General features: G+C 35.2%; 1 protein-coding gene across 3 annotated transcripts in view; it reads left to right on the top strand.

Annotated features, from left to right (window-relative positions):
- SRBD1 (S1 RNA binding domain 1) overlaps positions 1-22,768 on the top strand; it is a 226,052-nt gene that overhangs the window by 119,061 nt on the left and 84,223 nt on the right. For all 3 annotated transcript variants that reach the window (XM_005686560.3, XM_005686559.2, XM_013967606.2), the window contains exons 15-16: positions 7,112-7,203; positions 16,412-16,494. In XM_005686560.3, the coding sequence (XP_005686617.3) occupies positions 7,112-7,203; positions 16,412-16,494 (175 nt within the window). The remainder of the gene's footprint in view (positions 1-7,111; positions 7,204-16,411; positions 16,495-22,768) is intronic.

Below are 22,768 nucleotides of genomic sequence, written 5' to 3'. Positions count from 1 at the left end.
CAAACCATCAGTTTTTTCCAAAACTTTATTCAACTATAAGTAAAAAGAACTGAGCTGTTAGCTGCTGGTAAAGTATATCTCAGTTTCTGTCTCTCTCTGTAATTATTTTATTTCTCATTGTCTTTTTCTCTTTGCTTCTCTCCTTTTGTTTTTTGTTCTTAAAACTTTTAATAGTTCAATTGTATTATTCAGCATTATTATTAGCAAAATATTATAACCCTCTAAGTTGGTAATTCTCATTCTGACTTCTGTTATTGGATGGATAATAAAGGAATAATGTATCTTGCCATAAGTTACATTCTGAAAAAAGTCTATGCTATAGCAGTCTGAATTCCACATATTTTATTAGTGAATAAATTCCCAAAGATCTATTTAAGCTTAAAAAAGATAGAAGGCATAAAAAAGAAAAAGTAAACCTCCCTTTGTAAGAAAACGCTAATTGATACTCTTAGATTTATATCTAAATGTAGAATTATATTTGAACAAGAATAACCAAACAGATAATCTGTTATTATATGAGTAAATACAAATCGAATGCCTTAAAATCTGACAGTTTTGAAGTTAACCGCAAGAATCAGGAGAAGCACGCTTTTTGATATGTTTGGGCAGTAAGGATGGTAGGGAGGTTGACATCATGTTTTTAAAATCAGGACATTTCAAAATGGTGACCAAAGCACAGTTAATTGTAAAATTAGATGAATGTTTCTTCCTTGGCTTCTTAGTTTTGGGAACTTGTTAGTAGCGAACGTGAAGTGTTTACAGCATTGCTGCAAACAACAGCCTATTCCATCGTTAGTGTTCTACTCTTTGAGCCTGCTTTTCTTGTCCTGGTACAGTGGGGCCCTTCTCCATGTGCCCAGTGTAAACTCACTTAAGCATCAGGCCTGCTGCTTGGTTGCTCCTGTGACTGTCTTTTCCATGAGCTTCCTTTAGTGATATTGTGCAGTACTTGTATCAGCTTCATGTTGGACTCAAATATAGATGGGGGAGGGGGGCAGAAAGGAGGCTCCCACCCACACCCCCCACACCGCCCCCCCGCCACCACCTCACCTCCAAGGGAAACAGAAGACAGTGAAGGGAAGGGAGAAAGAAAATGAAAGGAATGCTTACCCTGGAGAGTGGTAGAGACCCACAATTTCTGCTGGTTCTATTCTATGTCAGAAACTGCTTTGCCTCGGTAGAGGGACCCAACCACCTACAAATGGAGAGAAGCTCTGTGTCTTTGTCCCTCAGTCTGTTGATTGGCTTTCCCCATGACGGCATTTGAAGGTACCAGTGATTTTTGTCATCTTTATCTGTGAATGACCCACTGACAACAGTAAAAGTGATTTAAACGTATTTGTTTTGACACATTGTGGTACATTGTAGCAGCTCAGTGTCATTGTAAACATAAGCCAGAATTAGATTCTCCTGTGGCCTGAGTACCATTGTTGAGTTTATAGGCCAGGAGAGTAGGTAGCTGGTACTTTGAGGAACCCCAAATTCCAAATTACAATTCTGTTTGGAAGTTGCTAATTTGGGTTTGTCCTTTTTAGGTTTCTTTTGTGGGTTAACAGTGTTCATCTGATATGATATGAGATACTGAAGGAAAAGTAGCCCAGAGAATTCCGTATGGTTGAAACTCTGCTTTGTGGATATGATGAGACGTCCATCCCAGGGTACATTTTGCCTTCTGTTTGGTAGACATTTTAAGTTCTCATAGGCTTATTATGGGTCCTCTGTGTAATTACTCTACCGTTGCTAGACTCATTCTCTTTGGAAAATGCTCATTCTTTGAAAGGTAACTCAGAATTTTTTCTAAAAAAACTGTTAGTTGGAGAATTGCTTCTAACTGGTCTTCCACCAGATGGTGCTAGTGTTACATACCTGCAGGTAAATTCCTTCAGTGTCATTGTAATTTTGAGGTTGTGTGTTTCTGCTCTTTTTCTGTTTCACCATAGTTTGCTTTTAGTGTGTGTTTTTTCCACACACTACTTTCCTGGTGTATAACCGAGTCTCCTCACATCTTTTCTGTGGTAGACAGTGAATTGATTTTGCTGTGGTGATTCACTTGGTGGATTGATTCGCTTGGTGGATAGATTCACAGGCCAAGGACTAAGTTATAACTTAAAGACACAAAATATATTCTATACTGTAAAATTTTTGATCATGCCTTTGTTTTTTTGACCTGTATGTACAAATTGAGAGCTATTCTTGACTTTTCTGTTTGGTCACGTGTCTTTCTTGTTATAAAACAATATCATATTATTGTTTTAGGTCTCACAGGAGCCAAGTTTGGAAGTTATTACTAACCAATGATGTTTACCCACATTTAAGTTCAAAATAACTTTCATAATTTTCAAAGAAAGTTTGGTTTAAACGAATGTTGGATATTATGTGATATCAGATCTCTTGGCCAGGTAAACAATGGTCATTTGAAACTTGAATTTTATAAACTTTTTATTTTTACAAATAAATATAGTTATTGCAGAAAAATTTAAAGAAACAAAAATTCATTTAAAGGAATAACTGATAGTTAATTACTGTTAACATTACCATAAATGTTTCTTTTTTCTTTTTATATACCTATATTTTAAAAATATCAAAATTGGTCTTATGTCATAGTTTTATAACCAGCCTTTCCACTTAATGCTTCACAACAATAATTTCTGATGACAGTATAGTTTTTCATTAAAGAACCCTTTAATGATAGACATTCTGATTTCAGGTTCTTTCATTCAGAGCCATGCTATGATTCATAGCACTATTTATTTTTTTGTATAAATTAAAATTTCTTTCATATAAGTTCCTAAAAATATATTAGCCAGTTCAGAAAGAATGGGTATTTTGGTGACTTGATCTTTGTTTTCAAATTACCATCCAAAAGAGTTTTACAGTTTAAACATCCTTAACAGTGTGGGATCTTGTTTCCTGGCATCCTTACGATCACCAGATTACCTTAGTTTATATTTTTTGGCCGCATGCAAGGCTTGAAGGATCTTAGTTCCCTCGACCAGGGATCGAACCCATCCCCCCTGCAGTGGAAGCACAGAGTCCTCTAACCACTGGACCCCACAGGGAATTCCCGCCTCAGTTTTTAAAGTGACTACATACTGCTCATTTGAGACTCCCTGACATGACAGTTCATCACTAAATAAAGGAATTTAAAATTTATTTTTTTAAAAATAAGTATTCTTTAAACAATAAATCCTTATTTATGGTGATTTAGTTTTTGGCCTTGACTCCTATCCCCAAAATACAAACAACTATTCTTTCATACTTCAGAACAGATTGCCTCATAGCAAAGCAAATGATTAACTTTTTTAGACACTTTGTCTTACTTGTTGAGAAATTTAAGTCATTTACCTACCTGCTTTTCATATGAATGTTTCTCAGTCTGAAAATTTAGAATAACTACTTTTAGATAAATTGTTTCTAAGACTTTAGTGAAATGAGCTATGCATTTAGCATCAGAACTTTTTAGTACGTATGTTTTTGGTAGGCAGAAGGAGGGAGGAAAAGGGAACTGCTAGATATTGATAAAACATAAGAAATTCTAGTATACTTTTGTAAAAATTGAAAACATCAGCTTTTATTAGTTTAAGCAAATATGTTCTGGGTGATTTTTGATGTCTTACTAAATATTAATTGTGTTTTCATTTAAGTAGATTAACTTTGAATTAAATTTTCGACATAGGAAGCATGCAGTTTATTTTAAAATAAGAAAAACAGAAAAGCTATTTTCATATCTGGGAAATAAGAAGAGAGGAGGAGACTCATACTGAGGCTTCAAGCAACCTTGTAAATGAATGTGAAAACTATTAGCCCAGTAACAAAAAAAGCCAAACAGCTCATTTTCCTCTCTCATGAAAGTAATTCTCTCATCTCAATTTGGCAAAAGGAATTACCATTCTTTTACTATCAGAATGAATAGTCACTGTAAGAAAAGTATTTGCAAGTGTGGCTCTAAAAGAGTCATCAATGTACAATTTTTCTTGGTTCAATTCAGCTCAGTTCAGTTCTTGGTAGAAGAGACTTATAAACTGTAGAAATAAATTATGTGGTCTAAATATATTTTTTAATAAATTATATTTATTTTTGTAAATAAATTTTATTTTACAGATTTATGTAACAGCATTGGCTTTTACTTGCAATAACAAAAATTAGTGTTTTTCACTTGCAGACTTTTTGTTTAAAACATTTTAAATGAATTTAAAAGTAAATGCATCTATATTATGGACATTACACTTGGATTTTTAGGTTATGAGTGTGTGGTTTATATATATATATATTTTTTTATTTTTTAATAAAAGACCTAGAAAGACTCTAGTATAGTGCTGATTTAGATAAAGTGCTTTAAGAATGATCAGTTTCATTTTAGAGAATTAGCACATTAACTTATAGATCTGGGACAATATAAAAGTGCAATGGTAGCTTCTGAAATGTAGTTTTGTATATTTGAAGTTTGAGATACCATATTATTTATTTATGCATTTGTCAAAACAAGCAATTTGAAGGTATTTTAAGCACTGTAATAATCTTAAAACTTTTGAGTTTAGATAGAACTGTGTTAGTTAAATTTCCCCAAAATTATAAATTTTACTCAAAGTCTTGTCTGTTTTATGGCAAAATAAATAAAATAATCAAATTGCTAAGATTATGGGCCTAATTAGTTTACATCTGAGTGAAATTTGTTTTGTGATATATGACACATATTAAATGTTAGATATCTGGATATTGTGCAAAGTTTACTTTTGCTTTCCTTAAAATATACTAGAGATAATTGGAATAATTTTTTAATAGTTTATTGGGAAACTTCCTAATAAGAGCACCTTGTAAAATCTCACATATAATATCTATCCTTAAACTCTAAATATGAAAGAAAAAAAAGGAAGAGGGCAAATGCTGTAACTTTTGTTCTTAGCAGCTTCTCCTGGAAAAAATCATCACCACTCCCAGCTTGATTTATTTCATTTAATTCTTGCTACATACACTTCTCAGATCCTTATATGTTTTATATTGAAGTAATCAGTGTTGAGGTTTTTCTGTTCATTTAGATTATTTAAGCGTCCTGATCTGCGCTTAGTTCTGAACTGTTTATTGGACCCATGCTATCTAGTAACTAAAGCATATGAAATTTACTACATTTTGTATTGATTTAATATTAATGTTAATCTAAAATCTTTGGGTGCAGCGTGTCACATCTGTTTTGTATTCCTCTGTTTTAAAGAAGTGGCAGTATGGTATTTGGAGGAATATTTATTATCTGAGTGTTTTTCTTTGCAACAGTTTCCCTCAGTCTTTTGAGAATTATAACTTCCAAGAGACAGTGAATCACCCAGAAAATTCTCAGGTACCCAATTGCTAAAGCCCACAGTTAATTGGAATTTTTATTTACCGTTTAAGTTCCCTTTGCTCAAATAGTGGTAATTTTGGAGGTTTCTGGCAATGACAGAAAATAAATTTGTGGTAAGATTTTTTAAAATACTCTTTTCTCTTAATAATTGGTCCTGCCTGCACATCACAGATACTCTGGGTTTTTTTCTTTTTTGGAAAAGAACTTTGTTAGGCTGAGTGTTCATTTGTGTTTGAAACTAAATTTTCCATGGCTGGTGGCTGAATATTTTTACTTATCCTCAGTTTCACAAAGGGGTTGGCTTTGTGCTTTGTATATAATATGTACCTCTTACTGTATCTTGATGGGGGTTTGATGAGGAACAAGATGAGCAGCCTCGCTTTCCAATTGAAGAGTGTTCATTTTCCCTGTTAGGAAATTTGGAATAATAGATCTTGTTTGCAAAAAATATATAAATCTTCTTGTTGCCCCAAGTAATCCTCTCAAGTCTCAGTGGCTTATAACCATCAAAGTTCAATTAGGAGTTCTGCAAAGAACTCTTTGGAGTAGTAAACTAACTGTTTCACATTTACTTATCATTGTTGAGTGGTTACAGTGGAGCAATATGTTAGAAGTTATCTGCTCAACTTGTCTCATAATTGAAGTAACTGCTGAAGAGCAAGAAAGGGAGAGGTTCCTAAGAGTAGATTAAAAATTAAGCACCACCGTGCTTCTACTTTTGAATCTTGATACCTAGATAGTCACATGGTAGAGAACCAAAGGTATTGTAAATACTTAAAGTAGATGATTTTTTATATATCATAAAGAAAGCCCATAATTTTAAAATGTTAGATAAACTGTACAAATGTCAACCTCTATACAACTGTCATCTGTAAGAGAGTGCTGCCAGTGTGGTTTGTAAAGTATATGGAGCCAGAGAAGAAAAAAAGAGGTTGTATGATGGCTTGATTAAAAGAAACAAGAAATGGTTTAAAACCTGCCTAAAGTGATAATGTTTCAAGTTTACTGAAAGGATGACTTGAAACCCTCCTGAAAAGAAATGGGGTGTCTGATCTTCTTCCTTTTCATATTGTTGTTGTTAATTATAACCAAGTAATAATATGGTGAAGGCTTCCAAGTTGGCTCAGTGGTAAAGAATCTGCCTGCCAAGCAGGAGACATAGGTTCAATCCCTGGGTCGGTAAGATCCTCTGTAAAAGGAAATGGCCACCAACTCCAGTATCTTGCATGGGAAATTCCATGGATGGAGGAGCATGGTGAGCTACAGTCCATGGACCCACGAGTCAGACGTGACTTAGCAACTAAACAACAACAACAGGGCAGCATTTATAGAAATAGTTTTTGTGTGTATCCACATATGCACATATCCACATACATGTCTGTGCTTTCCAACATGCTTTAGAATGATTAATTCAGACAAGAGTCATAAATGTCAGTCTATAAAAGATTATAAGCACAAGGGAAGCTAAGTATTCTGAAAATTTTGTTGGCCTCATGGAGGAGTATCCATTGTGTTCATTTATAAACTCTTATTACTACTGACAGAAAACAACTGAATGAATTCATTATGGATTTAAGCCTGTGTATTTCCTATGTGAAGAAAAAAACATTGCTTAATCACTTATGTTAATGAATAATCAAGTGGTATGGATATCATTGAAATTTAAAGAGAGTGCTTTGCCCTTCAGTTCCCTCATAATACCTACTCTTGTTCATTTATTTTTGGGGGGCAGGCAGAAAGTTTGGCGAATGATATTCCCCTTTTCTTTCTTCTCAGTATCGTCAGTGAAGCAGGAGCATCAATCTACAGTGTCAGCCCCGAAGCTAACAAAGAGATGCCAGGACTGGACCCTAATTTGAGAAGTGCAGGTAAGAAACTATGGACCATCACAAAAGCGTGTGATTTTAGTATTTTGGACTTAAATTTGTAGCAAACAAATATTTAAATATCTAAGAAATTTTAGAAGCTGTATTATGGGCATTTTAGAAAGAAAGTGTTTGAATGGAATAATACTGGGCATTATGGAAAAGAGGCGGAAGAAAACTGCTTTTAAGGAACATTGCACAGTATTCTAGAGATGGTGAAAAATTAGCCCAAAACATTATTGGTAAAATTAAATGCCGGAGAGTTAATAGTACAATAAAGCACTCTCAGCTCTCATTATTATTATGAAATATTACAGCTTTTTGTTAGAGGAAAGTAATATGTTAACATAAAAATATTTAAAGTGCAAATGCATAAACAGTTACAGATTTTCAGTCCATTGCAAAATATTTGCTGAATGATCAGTTTCTCTTGTCTTGCTAATATGAATTGTCATTAGTGTATTGTTTCAATCAGCCTTATTTGATTTTAGTTGTATAAAATTGCTCTGATTTCTGTGTTGTGGAATAGTTTAAATCTTGTGTATGAAGGAATTAAGATATTTTGAGACATCCAATTAAAGTAATTAGATCTGGTCAGAGCATTTTTCTGTGTAATAGGTGGATATTTAGACTGCTTTGTTAGAAAGGACTTGTGTGTGTGTGTTTACTGATTTATTACTTTTTAATCGAAGTATCATTTATTTACAGTGTTATATTTGTTAGGTGTACAGCATTGTGATTCAGTATTTTTACAGATTATACTCCTTAAAAGTTCTTAAAAGATAATGACTATAATTCCCATTGCTGTACAATATATCATTGTTGTTTATTTTATATTTAGTAGTTTGTGTATCATAACTCCCCAGTTTTAGGAAATGCCAAATTAGGGGAAATAGACTTCTTGTTTAATTATTTCCCCTTAAAAGATTCTCATCAAATTTCATTGACTGTTCTTGAAATTTATACCTGTAGATAGGTATTTGAAGATTTTTGCATTAATCTAAAGTTAAAGACTTTTTTTGTAATCCAAAAGAATTTGTAGTTTCCTTTCAGTTGTTCATTCTATGATACAGTCACCTGTCTACAATGATCATCTCTTCAAACTCAGATCCCAGCTCAAATTCTTGCTTCTTCAGTGAAACTTTTTCCTGTCACACCAACTCAATGGGGTCTCTGCCTCCTTGCCATGTTCTCTTTTGATACTTGCCTTATATAAATAGTAATAAAATACTGAGGAAGAATAGCTAGGGTAATCATAGTGGGACCTACTAACGCTAATCTTTTTTAAGCACTTAATATATGTGAAACATTGTGGTAAATACATTACCAGGATTATTTTATTTAATCCTCACAATTGCCCTGAGTCATTTATTACTCCCCCTTTACAGATGAGGAAACCAAGGCTTAAAGAGGCTGCATAGCCAAGTAAATGTGTACATAATATTTGTGTATTAACTTGTAAAATAAAGGAATACTTTACAGAAAATAAAATTCAGAGCCTCCCTCCCAAGTTGGCACTGAAAGATAGTCATCTAACAGGGCGTTTGATAGAATGTTACGTAGGTGGTGGCAGTCCCTCAAACTTCCCTTTTGCTGCTGTTTCCTTTCTACTGCTGGCCTGTGTGGATCCATGACTGCACAGTATTAGAAGGGAACAAAATGTAATGCTCTAATAAGACTGTGAAAATAGCAAGTGATAAAAAAGGGAATTGGTATATAGTCCTAATTACTCTGATTTCAAAACCTAGCTGTGTCTTCAGTTTGTGATTCACTGCAGATGTGCCTTCTTTCTTTGGCTAACTTGTTTCCACGTTGGCCATGACTTTGTTTGATCCGTATCAACTCAAAATACCTACCTAGACATTTTGAGTCTTCATGGTGTCTGGACCTGGAATCAAATGTTGAAACTGAGTCTCCACTCTTGACTTTCTAGGGCCCCACTTCCTTTTCAATTCCTGTTTTCTGACTGAGAGTCTTCCTCTTTCCTAGTGATTGATGCTGGGGATGACTTTACACTTCATTTGAGATCTGCCTATGGGTGTGGGTTTTACCTTTCAACCCTCCATAAGTTTACTGTATCAAATATAAGAGAACCTCAACATTCTTACAAGTGTTAAACATATGTAAGAAAATGACCTTTATCTTACTATCTTTTTGACCAGTTTATCAGCTTATTGAAAACAGAAGTTATCCTTATATATACTTTCATTCCCCTCATAATAAATTCATTATACAGACAGGATTTAAATTGGATGAGTAGAATGGTAGATAGTTGGTATTAAAATGTTTATTTTGGACTTCTGATTTAAAATGAATTTTAAATATCCTTCACTCTCTTCTGAAATCTCATTAAAATGACAATAACTTGATAGAATGAAGGCATAAACTACTAGGACAAGGAGAATGGGGAAGAGAAAATAGCAACAATAGTTTTGAAGCTGGAAATCAGTTGAGATCTAGCCAGCTTGAGAAATTGGAATACTGAGATAGCATTGTTGAAAACAGAACTAACCTGAAATAGATCACAGAAACCCTGAGGACTTAGGGAATACACCAAGAACTGTTAGAAGTATCTTGGGAGGGCTGAGAATGGGTCTAAAATAAGAAGATGGATTAAAAGTCTCTTTAAAAAAACAATGAGATCAAGTTAAACATAGAATACCATATAACCCAGCAATCCCATTTCTAGGTATATACCCAAAAAATTGAAAATAGGTACTCAGCAAATACTTGTACACAAATACTCATAGCAGCACTATTTACAGAACCCAAAAACTGGCATTGGTCCAGTAGCTAAATCTCTATCAGCAGGTGAATAGATAAAATGTGGTTTGTCCGTATGATGAAGTAATATTTTCAGTCATAAGAAGGAATGAAGTAACGATACGTGCTGTGACATGGATGAGCCTTGAAAACATGCTAAGCAAAAGAATCTGAGCACAGATGGTCACATATTGTATGATTTTATGTATATATATATGAAATGTCCAGAATAGGCAAATCTGCAGACACAGAGCACTGGATGGTGGTTGCCAGAGACTAGGAAGAGGGGACAGTGAAGAGGGACTGCTTAATGTGTTTGGGGTTTCCTGTGGGGGTGATGAAAATATTTTGGAACTTAATAGAGGTGGTGGTTTGCACAATATTGTAAGTGTACTAAATACCAGTGAGAGTTACACCTTAAAATGGTTAAGTTTATGTTATGTGAATTTCACATCAGTAAAAAAAAAATGAATTAGACCTAGTCCACAAAGCTGAGTAACTCTCCCTCCACTTTTGCAGAAAACTGGAAAATTGTTCTCTAGAGAGGATTAAATAGAAGGTTTCTGCACCAGAAGACATGGGTTATACACAAGAGTGGGAATACCTATTTAAAAAAAAAAGGATTAAATAGTTATTAACTTGATGTTGTAGATACCTTCATTTCAGTTCAGTTCAGTCTCTCAGTCATGTCCCACTCTTTGCAACCCCGTGGACTGCAGCATGCCAGGCTTCCTTGTCTATCACCAACTCCTGGAGTTTAGCCAAACTCATGTCTGTTGAGTTGGTGATGCCATCCAACCATCTCATCCTCTGTCGTTCCCTTCTCCTCCCACTTTCAATCTTTCTCAGCATCAGGGTCTTTTCAAATCAGTCAGCTCTTCACATCAGGAGGCCAAAGTATTGGAGTTTGAGCTTCGACATCAGTCCTTCCAATGAACACCCAGGACTGATCTCCTTTAGGATGGACTGCTTGGATCTCCTTGCAGTCCCAGGGACTCTCAAGAGTCTTCTCCAACACCACAGTTCAAAAGCATCAATTCTTTGGCGCTCAGCTTACTTTACAGTCCAACTCTCACATCTATACATGACTACTGGAAAAACCATAGCTTTGACTAGACGGACCTTTGTTGACAAAGTAATGTCTCTGCTTTTTAATATGCTGTCTAGGTTGGTCATAACTTCCCTTCCAAGAGGTAAGCGTCTTTTAATTTCATGGCTGCAGTCACCATCTGCAGTGATTTTGGAGCCCCCAAAAATAAAGTCAGCCGCTGTTTCCACTGTTTCCCCATCTATTGTTGCCATGAGGTGATGGGAGCAGATGCCATGATCTTAGTTTTCTGAATGTTGAGCTTTAAGATACCTTAGAGAGGACTAAAACGTCCATGCAGGAAATTAGGGGATTCTAACCAACACAAGAGAAAATACATATAGAAACTGAGATCAGAGATTTCACAGAGAAATGGCCAAATTACCTTGTAGTGAAGCCTACAACTGACAAACCCCACCTTTGAGCAAAGCACTTATAGTCAGGTTTTTAGTACCCTGCCTCTGATGGAAAGTCATCATTCACTTAGCATGTAAGGAAAATTTATACTGTTAAATGCCAAAATATGAGGCAGGGGGTAGAGTGTATACACTACATGGAAGAAATAGAGACTGTAGAAAGAAGAAAAATAAAAAGCTTGATATCCTTAAAAAAAAGATACTTCATTCATTTAAGGGTATATTTACATAAAATAAGTTCACCCTTTCTAGGTATACCATCTATGAATTTTTAAAAGCTTATGCTAGTCAGGGCACCACAAGTGCTGCAGTCAAGATACAGACTATTTATATTAGGTCAACAGATTTGCCAGCTCCTTATTGAAACATGCAATTACTGATTAGAGGATCAAGATGTGCATTAAGAGCATTGCAGTTACATTTTAATCAGCTTTTCTAGTGAAAAAATTCTAATTTGGAGTTCTTGAATGAAATAAGACAGCATGGGGATTAACCTGTCTTCCTCTGTTGCTGTCTGATGGCAAGGAGAAGTACAAAAATGAAGTGAGTTTTGGACTTGAAAAGTTTCCACTTTATAGTCTCAGGTAACAGAATAAAGAAAATTTTAAAGACAGCACAGTTTAGTACAGTCTTTTCAGCAATACATTTATTTGCTCTGGAAGCTTTAAGATTCTATGTGTTTCATGGATCTAAAGACCAAAAGCAATATAATTCCTTTTATCCTTTGTATATAAGACACCTTATAAATGAGGGGAGAATGCTGCTTTTAGTGGTACTGCACATGGCTGTAGCTCTGGTTGCTTACCCTTTAGGATGGTAATCTTCACTCAGTCTGGGCTCCCTTCCACAGGTTATGCACATTTTATTTCTCTTACATGCAGTACACACACATACACACAGAAACAGTGAATGGATTCTCCTTCATGATATTCTCTTATTGGTTGTTGATGGCATATGATGGAGCATCAGTTTTTGTGTGGGTGTCTTGAAACCAGCCAACTGATTGAATCTTATTAGTTCTGATATTTTTTTCAGTTGACTTAGTTGGGTTTTCTAAGAAGACAGTCATCATCTGCAAATAATAATAAGTAATCTAATTTCTGTCTTTTCAGTAATCATGTCTTCTTTCTTTTCAAATTGTGTTAACTAGAATTTCCTGAACAGTGGTGAATAGGAACAATGATACAGAGAAGTGTTGGCATCATATGTGGGAAAAAATAGGTAACATTTGCCATACATTTGGACATTCTGCATTTAAAAAATACATAACAACTTCATTGAGATACAGTTTACATAGCACAGAATTAACCCTTTTAAAGTGTATGCCATCATTTTTTGGTATAGTCAGTTGTGTAACTATTGCCAGTATCCGATTTTAGAGCATTTTCATTGCCTCAAATAGAAACCCCATACCAATTAGCAGTTTGTGCCCCTTCCTCTCTTTTTCCCAGTCTCTGGAAAACACTGACCTTCTTTCTGTCTGTATAAATTTGTCTATTCTGGATACGTCATAGAAATGGAGTCATTACAATGTGAGGTCTTTTGTGACCAATTGGCTTCTTTCACTTAGTATAGTGTTTTCAAAGTTTACCCATGCTCTAGGGTGTTGTCAGTACCCCATTCCTTTCTATTGCCAAATAATGTACCACCATACTGGTATATACCATGTTTTTTTCATCCATTTATCAGTTGTTGAATATTTGGGTTGTTTTCACCTTTTCGACTACTATGAGTAATGCTGCTATGAACATCCATGTACAAGATTTTATTTGGACAGATATTTTCATTTCTTTTGAGCATGTACCTAGAAGTAAAAACTCGGGGACACAGGGTGACTCTGTTAAACATGTTCCAGAAGTCTTTTCTACTCCTTTTACTATACTTGCCTCAGCACTCCTCCTCTGCCTCTGCCACCATTTCCTCCTTTTCCTTTCTAACTCAAATGTGAGTGTGCCGCAAGTTTGGGGCCATGACCCTTACTCTGTCTTCGTTTTCTTAATCAGCAATCTACTAGACTCCTTTTGCCTGAGCTACTTATCTGTCTCTAACTTGCAGAAATCTGTTGTTAGCCTGATCATTATTACTGTTTGTTGCATAATGTTTCTCTTGGTTATCCTGCCAGCAGAAAAACAGCTCCATCTTCTCTTCAAAGCTTGAGCATACTACTTTTCAAATTCTACTTTAAACAGTATTCATCTGTCTTTCTCCTCCTGCCTCTGTCTCTTCCATATTTGGTTTTTATACTTCATAGAATGAACAGCATCTGAAAGTGAAATGCCAATCCTAGAAATATTAGATCTTTGTCAAGGGTTGTTTACTGGGTACACTGTAACTCCAGAAGCCCTTGGGACTTATTGTAGAATTAATGTCATCTAGAAACCATCATTTTCAATCCATCATTGCTAATATTTAGCAATATTTGGATGAACAAATGATACACTGGCAGTGAACTGTTGGAAGGGAATCCAGTAGAAAATAGTTGAAAATCCTTTTATGTATCTCAGAACTGTTAAAATATGGGATCTACTCATACTTACCAATTATACACAATGCTGTAACCACTTTCTGAGTTTTAGGTTTTCATAATGTGGGTTTTCCTGAAGGTGTATTTTTGAAAGATTTATGTATTATTGATATACTTTTACTGAATTTCTAATATTGCCTTCCTATGCAGCATATGTTCTGATGCATGTTACCTTAACTTGGTTTACTGTTGTGAGTTAATTGTTGTTTCTTTAATCTGAAAGTATTTTGGCAATGTATGTATATGTTTGAAATTCATTCTTATTGTATTATATATATAAAGGCTAGAATAAAGAAATAATACAATTATCCCTTGGTAGCCTTAGGAGATTGGTTTTAGGAACCCCTCTCAGGTACCAAAACACAAGGATGCTCTTGTCCTTTATATAAAATAGTATAATATTTACATGTAAGCTATGCACATCCTCCAGTATACTTTAAAACATCTCTAGATTACTTGTAATACCTAATACAATGTAAATGTTATGTAAACAGTTGTAAGTCCAATGTAAATAGTTGCTAAATGCGGAAAATTCAAGTTTTACTTTTTGGAACTTTCTGGAATTTTTTTTCAAACATTTTTGATCCGTAGCAAAATCTGTGAATGTGAAACTTACAGATGTGGAGGGCTGACTTTTTTATTTTTAGAGGATACTAGGTATGTCTCTAGTGACATATGTTTCAATGTGTAACTATAAATGTGGTTATTAGAAGAAACCACTTATACTTCCATCCTTGCTCTAATTAACTTTATATGAAATTTGATAAGATAGGTGTATGTGAAGTCCTTGGAATTCCCATCTCTTCTGTGGGAGAAATAGGCAGATTATAAGATACCAGCATATTGCTCTCTAAGCTTATTTTGCAAGTTGCCATTGTCACTCTCTCTTAGCAATACTAGTAAAAGATGTGAAAAAAAACTTGAATGACTGTGCAGTGAACTTGATGTTTACAGTGGATCTTATCTCTGATGAGAGGTGGCACACATCAGGAGAATCTGATAGTCACTTCTAAGAGGTGGCTTCTTTTACCAGTCCTTGAACAGTTTAACACAAAAACAGCCATGTAATTTCCTTTAACATCCTTAATGTTTTCACTTAATGAATTTATATTTCATCCAACCTTCTAAATGAGTAGGTGACACTGACTAACTTTCATGTGTTCAGAAAATGAATCCTGTTCATATGTAAACACTCAATGCATCTATGCTACTTGGGGGAAAAAAAAGAGTTGCCTGAATTATCCTTAAGATTCATATTGATGAAGAATTGATGCTTTTGAACTGTGGTGTTGGAGAAGACTCTTGAGACTCCCTTGGACTGCAAAGAGATCAAACCAGTCCATCCTAAAGGAAATCAGTCCTGAATATTCATTGAAAGGATTGATGCTGAAGCTGAAACTCCAATACTTTGGCCACCTGATGTGAAGAGCTGACTCATTTGAAAAGACCCTGGTGCTGGGAAAGATTGAAGGCGGGAGGAGAAGGGGACGACAGAGGATGAGATGGTTGGATGGCGTCACCGATTTGATGGATGTGAGTTTGAGCAAGCTCCGGGAGTTGGTGATGGACAGGGAAACCTTGCGTACTGCAGTCCATCGGGTTGCGAAGAGTCAGACACGACTGAGCAGCTGAACTGAACTGAAGATTCATATTAAATTTCTTTTTTCCAACTAAATTCGTCTTATAAGCTAAATTAGTTATGAGATTTTGTTTAAAAAGGTGATAATAAATGATGACTAAGTAAAAATCATGACACAAGTAAAGCAATATTTGAATTTAACTCTCAGGTCTCTTAAAAATGCGATGTGATGGTCAGGAAAGGGATGTAATTAGGACTGTGCATGTGTTAGGACCAAGCAGTTAGCATGCAGATCACTTCCTAGACTAATCTTGCAGTCATATTCAAGGCAATACAAGTATATTCACTAGCCAGCTAACTTGATCTCTGATTGCAGTAAAATATGATTCTATCATTTACTCATCATTATCAAGAGGTAGTCTTAATAAGTATATTTAATGCAAAGATGTGTATCATGTTTATAGTAAGGCAGGGTTATTTAAAAATAAAAATATCTACTTGGTCTTTAAATTGTGAGGTGTCCTTGCATACTGTATGTAACGAATGAACAGGCAATTGTGTAAATATAGCAACCGTTTTGCTTGTTTTTCCAAATATATAACCCTTTCAGTGCATTTGGGCTTAGGAATGCGTAGGAGTTTTGGTGGCATAATCAACCCTGAAGTTTTGCATTCACTTTTTGTATGGGTCGGGGAGACTTTGAAACTTGGTTAAACTGTTGGTCTTTTGGGGGGAAGAATAAAGAGGGATAACTGCTTGTATTATAAGAAGCTAAAATAGTAATTATCTGGATACTGCTTTTCACATTAAGCCGTACTTGTTTTCTGATTCTGTTTTTTCAGTTTCCATAGCAAGGCGTGTACAAGATCCATTAGCTGAGCTAGTAAAAATCGAGCCAAAGCACATCGGAGTTGGAATGTATCAGGTAAAGCAATGTGGATCATTTAATTTATGAAATCCATCAATAAAGAGAGCAGTACTCAAACCTTGGTATAGTAATTGTCAGTGGGAATAAGTTCCCATTTTCAACGGTTATACAGTTTGTAGAACGATAGTTAGGTATTATAAATTACTAAGGAAGGAGTGAATTTTTTATTCTAGTGTTTATGATTTTGATCAAGACTTAGAATTAGTTATAATCAGTTTAGACAGTATTAAAATGTTAGATGCAAGTCTGAAGAGCCTCTCCTTTTAATGTTTTTATAAAAGTGGAGGGGATGTGGATAAAGCGGAGTATGTTGGCTCTTTTGGTAAACCCATATGAACTATTGATCTTTATTGATCTTTCTGGAAGAAGCCTTTGGTACTTACTGTTTTGTTTTTTTTTTTCCTGTTTTTCACTCCTGTTAGATTATTATAGTTTGTTTTTGTCATTTCCCAGTATGAGCTAAAAGCTTGCATTTTTGTTACTGTGTAGTAGTAGCAATAATAGTAGTAATAGTGCTTATTGTTGTTGCTATTGTATTTTCAGTTCTTAAGTTTGTATTCCTTAGGCAGTTGAGGGTGACACTTAATCTGGATGAAATGAATCCATATTGGTTTAAGTGGGCTCCAGAAACCTCAAGTTGAATTATTTTCCTCTCTGGTGAAAGTTCCACTTAGGCCTGAAGGAGAATATTACCCTCTGTATAAATTTGAGTGATAGGTACTGTACTTTCTTTAAGAAAATACTATATTACATCATAGGATCTGTGACCACTAGAAATGGAAGAGAGAGACCTTTGAGATCATCCAACCCTACCTGCTCATTTGACAGGAAAAGAAGCCGTGTCCAAGAGTAGTTAGGATTTTTACCCAGGCTCACACTATCAAAGCCTGGACTAACCTGTCATATATGGGACTTAACTGGAGTTTTCCCATTTTATAGTAAGTTGAACCAAGAGGCATCTAAAGCTTTAACTGGACTTGTTCATTCAACAAGGATGGTTCCTAAAGGGACTGATCTAGTTACAGATAGCTAAAATACCTAGTATCTAAAGAGTATCCCTACTATAGCAGTTTTATAATACAGGCATCATAGGTAAGAGAAGTTATATTAAGGTGAAGTTATGGAATACCTCAACAAGATGGTGGAACAAAGGAAAGGGAAAGTAAAACTTATATAACCCAGGAGGCTAATAACCTGTTGGCATCAGGTCTTTAAGTAAATAGCAGGGACCTTGTCTCCAGATTTGGATTCAGAGTAGTGTTTAATGTGGAAAAACTGTGGAATTCATTCCAAAAGCAATGAGAAGTAATGGAAGAGTTTTAAGCAGAGGAATGACATGATTTGATTTGTATTTTTGAATGTTGACTGACTATTCTAGGTGAAAGGTAATGGCTGGGACAAAGTTAATGGCACTCAGTAGAAATGGAAAGAAATAAAATATATTTTGTAGGGACTACTTGGTGATATGAGTGAAAAGGAGTTGTGAAGAATTTGCTACGAGGGTCATGAGGATGCCTGAGCAGATTTGGTGAGGATAAGATGAGTAATCTAGTTTTGGATATGTTAAATTTGAGGTGCCTGTAAGAAATACAAGAAGAGGTATCAGCTCAGAGTTGGATATACAAGTCTGAGATTTAGAGATACAGCCATGTTAACGCTAGAGTACATAACCTTGAGCAAACAGTGACACTGAGAAAGTGATCCAGATAGTAGGCTGAGCTCATGCTATTCTTTAACTACATTACCACCGCCGCTGTCATGTTCCAGATTCCATAAGAGGACAGAAAAAGTGTGCATACATGTCTGTACCTATATAAATACTCACTATGTTAATCAGCTGATAATAGTCTGGGAAAACAAGAAAGGGTCTCACCAGTGGATCGAAATTATAAGAATTCTTAAAAGATATTAAGCTTGATGAGTCACATCCACAGAAAAATAAAGCATGGTGGAGCCACACCCCCCAAATATATAGACCAGTAGTGTTCGCTAACCAGAGTCATATTCAAAGAGTGGGGGGGTCTGTATGATTAGATAAGGAGGTACATATAGAATGGCTAGGCCTGTGGTGACCCCTCTCCCTCACTTTTCTGTGAATCCCAATTGAGTATGATACAGGGGCCAGAGAGGCTTGGTGATCCCTCAGGTAGCCTTTGATTGTCAGAAAGCTCAAGGAGTTTCTTCCTAGGAAGACAAACTCCTGACATGTACATGACACCTGGCCTCATATCCCACATTTTTTACTTGAGGCTCATGGTAGTGAACAGAACCATTATACACAGACAGACACAGAGAGTCTCTGAAATGACCTTGCTGCCAAGAGTCACTAAATGTTTGAGGAAAACATATGATAGAAAAACGAGGCTCCAACCTTAAGAAAAAAACAGTACTCAGAGAAACAATGAACAGGCAACAGACTCTGAAATAAGTCAGATTAACATTCATGGTAACATAGGAAAGGTTATTACATTTCTAAAACAAACATGAAATAGAATGAAATTAAACCAATCTAAGAAGTTTAAAATCTTATTGTTAAGATTTTAAAAAAGAAAAAACAACACATAGGTGAAATAGAGTGGACACAGCTAGAAGCAAATTAATGAAGTAGAAGATGGAGTTAGGTTCTTTAGGGTGTAGTCTTAAAAGGTAGGAAGCATGAGCAAAAGGTCGTACACTAGTCGTGTCTGACCCTCTGCTACCCTGTGTGACCATGGCCTGCCAGGCTCCTCTGTCCATGGGATTCTCCAGGCAAGAATACAGGAGTGGTTTGCCATTTCCTTCTCCACCTAAATCTTCTACATTCATCTAATAGAACTTCAAATAAACGAGCGTGGAGGGGAGTTATAATCCCAGAAATAATAGGATGAAATTTCTCCAAACTGAAAATAGACAAGTCTTCTAAAAAGGCCTGCTGGTACTGCTGCTAAGTCGCTTTAGTCTTGTCCAACTCTGTGCGACCCTATAGACAGCAGCCCACCAGGATCCCCGATCCCTGGGATTCTCCAGGCAAGAACACTGAAGTGGGTTGCCATTTCCTTTTCCAATGCATAAAAGTGAAAGTGAAGTCGCTCAGTCATGTCAGACTCTTAGTGACCCCAAGGACTGCAGCCTACCAGGCTCCTCCGTCCATGGGGTTTTCCAGGCAAGTGTACTGGAGTGGGGTGCCATTGCCTTCTCCATCTAAAAAGGCCTACTGAATACTGAATAAAAGAGTGACAAACGACCTACACTCAGATGCCTTCCTGTGAATTTCAGAATGCTAGTAATAAGGAGGAACTGACTTAAGACCTTCCAGAGAGCAAACACAGTTTACCAACAAAGGAAAAAATCAGGTAGATATTAGCCCTATTATTGGTAAAAAGAAGTAATAGAAGATAGAAATGCAGTAGTTTTGAAGTTGAGAAAAAATTTATATTGAACCTGTAATTCTGTATGCAGGCAAACCAGCAATTCAGTGTGAGAGGAAAATAAAATAAAAATAGTTTGGATCTGTAATGATTCAGCTTCTCTGATTGTTACAGACCTTCTTTGAAAGAATTATTTATGCTAGTACTCCTGCCTAATGTTGAGGGTGGGTGTGGTATTGGAGGTCCAAAAAGTGGAGGTCATGTTTTGAGGAAGCGGTATCAAAGTAAGGAAACAGCAGAGAGCTTTACAATACACACATATCCAGTAAAGTGTATTTGTATTGTTAAGTCATAGTTTTTTAACTATAAGGTTCATCTTTAAATTAGTCAGGAGCAGATCAACTAAACATGGGAGAGTAGAAGAAAAAGAAGAGATAGAATATTAGGACTCTTTTTCAGGAAAATGATCCAAATATAGATTAACTCTTTAATTTTTTAGAAAAACATAATCTGAAATATGTGAATAATAACCACACATAGGACAATTAATATAAATCATGAGAGTAAAAAAATAAATAGATAAAGTTTAACATTCCAACCAAAGGTAGAGGAAAGAAAATAAGAAACTATAGTAAAAAAATATATGATGACAGAAATAAGTGTACTAATAGGTAAAAGTGAAAGTGCTAAATTTCCCTGTGAATAGAATCTCAGACTCTTACAAATGAAATATAGCACCGAGATGTGTGTGTCTGACTCTTGCGACCCCATGGACTGTAGACCATCAGGCTATGGGATTTCCCAGGCAGGAATGGAGTGGGTTGCCATTTCCTTCTCCAGGGGATCATCCCAACCTAGAAATCAAACCTGGTCTCTTACATTGCAAGCAGTCTCTTTCATTACAGACAGATTCTTTACCAACTGAGCCACTATGGAAGCTTATATGTGCAAGAGGTGCTTCTTTTTTTTTTAATAAATTTATTTATTTTAATTGGAGGCTAATTACTTTACAATATTGTATTAGTTTTGCCATACATCAACATGAATCTGCCACGGGTGTACACGTGTTCAAGAAAGAAGCAACCTTGATATTTCAAATGTGGAGAAAAATATTCCACATGAATGAAAACTCAGCAACATCAACATGTGAGATGAAATAGAATTTAAGGCAAAATGCATTTAAGATCAAAGGTCAAGGTCAAAAAGGGTTATTTAATATTAATTGTGGAACAGTATCCCAAGAAAATAAAATTGCTCTGAGCATTATAGAATGCTAACAGCATAGCTTCAGAAAAATAGGCAGTATTAAATACTTCTGAAAATTAGAGCAAGAGACAAGTTCACTTTTTTTGGTGGGGGCTTTAACAGACCACAGTATAGTGACACATATATTTTAAAAACACCTTTATTGAGATATAATCATATACCTTACATAAATATATAAATTCATCCACTTAAAGTGTACATGTCAAAGATGCTTCGTATATTCACAGGGTTGTGAAACTGTTAGCACTGTCTAATTTTTGAACATTTTCATTACCCCGAAAGAAACCATTAGCAGTCACTCTCCAGCCCCGACTCCTTCCCCAGCCCTAGGCCACTACTAACTTATTTTCTGTTTCTATTGGTTTGTCTATTCTGGATATGTCATATAAATGTAATTATACAGTGTGTGGTCTTTTGTGACTGGCTTCTTTCTTTCACATAATATTTTCAAGGTTCATCCATGCTCTAGCATGTATCAGAACTTCATTCTTTTTGTGGGTCACAGTACCTCATTGTATGTGTATATACCGCATTTTGTTTATCCATTTATCAGGCCACGGAAATTTGGGTTAATTCCACTTTGGGGCTCTTATGAATAATGCTGTTATGAACATTTGTGTACAAGTTTCTATTTTATTTTTATTTTACTTCTAAACAGGTATTGGTTAGCAGGCAGCAAGAAATTACTGTTAGGTATTCAGTTCTTAGGTGAGATAGCATTGTTTAGTGGATCCATCCAAATCTAGTCTACTGGCTTTGTATCTAGAGAGATATGAACTTATAGTAAAACTGTGTACAGATTTTTAAAATGTGTATTTTCATTTCTCTTGAATATATACCTAGAGTGGATTTGTTGTGTTACAGTTTAAAGCCAAATGATGAAGTAGGGAAGTTATTGGCCACAAATATATGTGTACATATGATAACTACATATTTTATTATTATAATTTGGTGTTTTCTTATAATTTGTATACATTTATTTATTGGTTCCTATAAAACATTGACAAAATTTTATGGAGACTTTACATACCATTTATATGGATGAAATATATATAAATTTTCTCTATCAGAAAAACCCAAATTAGACAAAGAGATATTCATTTCAACCTAATAATTGAGTAAAGTTGTAATAAAATGATAAATATCTGTGCAAGTGAAAAAGATACAGTAAAAGGAACATTAATAAACACTGCAGGTGTTATATAAATTGTTATTTCTAGTAAATAGTTAATACCTATCACGATGCATTTTAAAAATACGCATTGCTTTGACCTGGTATTTCTGTCTTTTGGAGTCTCTTCTACTGCAATAATAAAAACTGTTTCTAAGATTCACATACAAGTTTGCATTACAACAAATGTTGGAAGCAACTACGATAGGAAAAGAGTTAAATGAGTTATGGTACATCTACCAGTTGAAATATTATACAACCATTAAAAATTCAGGCTTTCCAGCTAGACTTAATGCCATGAGAAACTGCTCTTAATATCTTTAAATTGCAAAAAAGTTGTTGATACAGAATAAAACCAATTTGTGTTTTAGAATTAGAGATATGCATTTACACTGAAGGAAAAAAGTAACTGGTTGTTGACTGATATTTATATCTTTGTTGGTGTGATTAGGGATTTTTCTCTTTTTTTTTTCTTACCTTTTTTCGA

Source organism: Capra hircus, chromosome 11, assembly GCF_001704415.2.
Source record: "Capra hircus breed San Clemente chromosome 11, ASM170441v1, whole genome shotgun sequence".
Lineage (NCBI taxonomy): Eukaryota > Metazoa > Chordata > Mammalia > Artiodactyla > Bovidae > Capra > Capra hircus.
The sequence above is the reverse complement of the archived record's forward strand: the minus strand, read 5'-3'. Positions and strand labels throughout refer to the sequence as shown.